The 3228-nt window shown below is 43.8% G+C and overlaps 1 protein-coding gene across 1 annotated transcript; it reads right to left on the bottom strand.

Moving 5' to 3' along the window:
* Positions 1-1494: 1494 nt before the first annotated feature.
* Positions 1495-2501, bottom strand: LOC114497653 (RNA transcription, translation and transport factor protein-like). Its single transcript, XM_036020403.1, is given in 1 exon segment — positions 1495-2501. A coding segment is annotated over 1 exon segment (735 nt). The 5' UTR covers positions 2411-2501; the 3' UTR covers positions 1495-1675.
* Positions 2502-3228: the final 727 nt, after the last annotated feature.

Genomic DNA, 3228 nt, shown 5'->3' with positions numbered 1-3228 from the left:
CCCAAGCAAGAAAGGGAAGAAATGCCCACCCACTCCTACAGGCTTGCAGGCACTACCTCCAATGGGAGACTACTTGGATCAGCCCTGCCAGGTCCCTGATACCTTGCTCTGCTGGGCTAAGTTCTATGGGGGAAAGGGAGTGTGGCTCAGAGCTGGGGCATTCAGAGTATGAGTCCCTTGAAGGCTATTGTCTGGGACCTGGACAAAGTACTTATCCCCCTCCTGTGGGCTGAGTCAGCATCACCCCCAAGGGAAGACCCTTTTGATCTGTCTCCCTGAGCCTGGGGCAGCTGAGCTTGCTCCTACAGAGGGGATGGGTGGTGGCACCCAGCCTGAACCTGTAGCAAGCCCCTCTAAGGGGAACTAGAGTTGGAGACTCTGGCAGAGACTCAGTGGTTTGCCTCTAAAGTAGGGGCCACTTTCCCCTCATTGAGTTCTTGACTGCATGATCCCCAAGTAGGGGATCCACTTGCACTGTCCTCTTGGCCCATGTTGCCATGTCCTACCCGTGGAAGGGACTATGGTTTGTGGCCAGCTTGAGCCCACTTTACAGTCTTTCTTTGGAAGGCTTTGAAGGAAGACTGGGCAACATCAGGAAGTGGTAGAGTAGCTGGCAGGTGGAGGTGGACCTCAAGAAGCCCCTGTCCTTTTATAGATCTGCCACCAACTCTAACCCTAGGGGGAGGAAGCCAACCCCTATATACAGATTGGCCCCTCCCATGCACACCTAGGTCCAGCAGCCACAAATAGTAAACAGTGTGGTAGCTCCAGAAAAGTATCCCTAGGCAGGTTTTACACAATGTCTGACATTGACTAGTACCTGAACCCCACCTAAGAGGACCCAAAACCAACAAAACCAATAGTGGGCTTCAGGCCACACAAGAGCTCAACCTAACTAGCCACATAAGCAGCAAACCCAAAGAAGGATTGCAGCAGGCACCAGACACTGCTGGAAACAAATCTGTCTTGAGGGCAGCCCTTGCATAGCATCCCATACATGGTGATTGAGGTTTACCCTTATAGTCAACCACTCTGAAGGGTTAAGTCCACCTACCAAGGGCCAACAGCATTCAAGACTCAACTAAAATAAGAGGGTGCACATAACCCACAAGAAACATTCCATGAGCAAGGAGCTCAGGTGACCTGGAAGACTGTGTTACTGAGCCCAACAAGATACCTTCATCATAAAGCCACCGTAACAAGCTTGGGAATCATATCAGATCTACCTAATACAAAGAGACGAAATGGGGAGACAAAGAAATATGCCCCAAATGAAAGAACAAGAGAAATCTGTAGAAAAAGAATTAGCCCTGGCTGGCGTAGCTCAGTGGATTGAGTGTGGGCTGGGAACCAAAGTGTCCCAGGTTCGATTCCCAGCCAGGGTACATTCCTGGGTTGCAGGCCATAACCCCCAGCAACCGCACATTGATGTTTCTTTCCCTCTCTCTCTCTCTCTCTCCCCCCTTCCCTCTCTAAAAATAAATAAATAAAATCTTTTTTTTTCCACATTCCCAAACTTTATTAAAGAAAAAGCAATGATGGTAAATATCTACAACATAGTCAATTTTCTGGGATTCTTCCCTTGAAAATGTGATGTTTGATTTCAAAACACATACCAAGACATACATGGTTCCCAATTATACTAAGTAGGTGAGAGGCTGCAATCCTAAACTGTTCATCTTCCAACTTTCCCCAGTCTGTGGTCTGTCTTTGGATTGGCAATAATTGCCTGAACAGCTACTATGGCTTCATTAATTTTTGTCTGTAGCTCTCTGAGCTCTTCTATATGTAGCAATCGCAGAATTTGAGCAGCTTCATTAAGAATTGCATCTCCTGTGTCAAAACCAAGGATATGCTTATCTAAAGCAATAGGCAATCCCTCTTTTGTTTGATTTGCTTTAGCAATTGCATCCTGTGTCAGGCGCTCCTGGACCAAAATGCGAATTGCCTTAAGCATTACCAGGTAATCATCATGACGCTGCATCTGAAGGAGGTTAGCCAAAGCCATTACACCAGCCTTAAAATCAGGATTATTTACATCCAAGTTGACCAATGGCTCTGCGTTTTTAGCTACATTGTCAGCATTTTTTGTATTATCAGATACTGAGTCCTTGTATTTTTCAGCATTATCTCCATATTCAAGTCTAACAGCTAAACCAAGAAGCCAGTCAATTGTTTCTTGTCGATCTTGAATCTTGAAAGGACAGTTAACATCTGTGAGATACTTTTCAAAGAACTTGGGCCAATCACTGCTGTGGATGTTTCTTAAATTACCTCTGTCTTCAATCTTGTAGTGTCAGATTTTCTGGTCTTCAAGCCAAACAATAAAGTTTCTAAATTCTGTTTCATCTTTGCAGTTGAAGCCAGCAGGGTTGTGATAGTCGAGGGCCGTCAGCTTGCGTCGGAACATGGTCCCAGCTTCTCGCTCCGGTCCCCCGTGCTTCAGCCGGGAGAAGAGAGACGAGAAGGAGCGGCTGGAGGAGCAGGCACTGGCTACACGGCAACAGGGCAATAAATAAAATCTTAAAAAAAAAAAAGAAAGAATTAAATGAAATGGAAGCAACCAAAATACCAGATGCAGAGTTTAAAATAGTGGTAAAAAGGATGTTTAGGGACCTTAGGGAAAGAATGGATGATTTCAGTAAGAACTTAAACAAAGAGATAGTAAGCGTTAAAAAAGACATAGAAACAATAAAAAAGAACCAGTCAGAAATGAAGAATACAATATCTGAAATGAAGAATACACTAGAAGGAATCTGTAACATCAGCTTAAATAAAGCAGAGGATCAAACCAGCAATTTAGAAAACAAGATACCATAAACACTCATACAAGGTATCAAAAAGAAAAGAGAATTTTAAAAAATGAGGAAAGTCTTAGGAACCTCTGGGACAACATCAAGTGTAACAACATCAGAATCATAGTGGTACCAGAAGCAGAAGAGAATGAGCAGGGAATAAAGAACCTATATGAAGAAATAACGGCTGAAAAATTTCCTAACCCGTGAAGGAAAAAGTCACACAACATAATTAAAATGACAAAGGCTGAAGACAAAGAAAGAATCTTAAAGGCAGCAAAAGAGAGACAGTTAGTTACCTACAAGGGAGTTCCCATAAGGTTTTCAGCTGATTTCAACAGAAACACTTCAGGCCAGAAGGAATTGGAATGAAATATTCAAAATGATGAAAAGCAAGTACCTGCAACCAAGACTACTCTAACTGGAAAGACTA

Source organism: Phyllostomus discolor, chromosome 3 (assembly GCF_004126475.2).
Source record: "Phyllostomus discolor isolate MPI-MPIP mPhyDis1 chromosome 3, mPhyDis1.pri.v3, whole genome shotgun sequence".
Taxonomy (NCBI): Eukaryota; Metazoa; Chordata; class Mammalia; order Chiroptera; family Phyllostomidae; genus Phyllostomus; species Phyllostomus discolor.
This window is presented reverse-complemented; position numbering and strand designations above follow the sequence as displayed.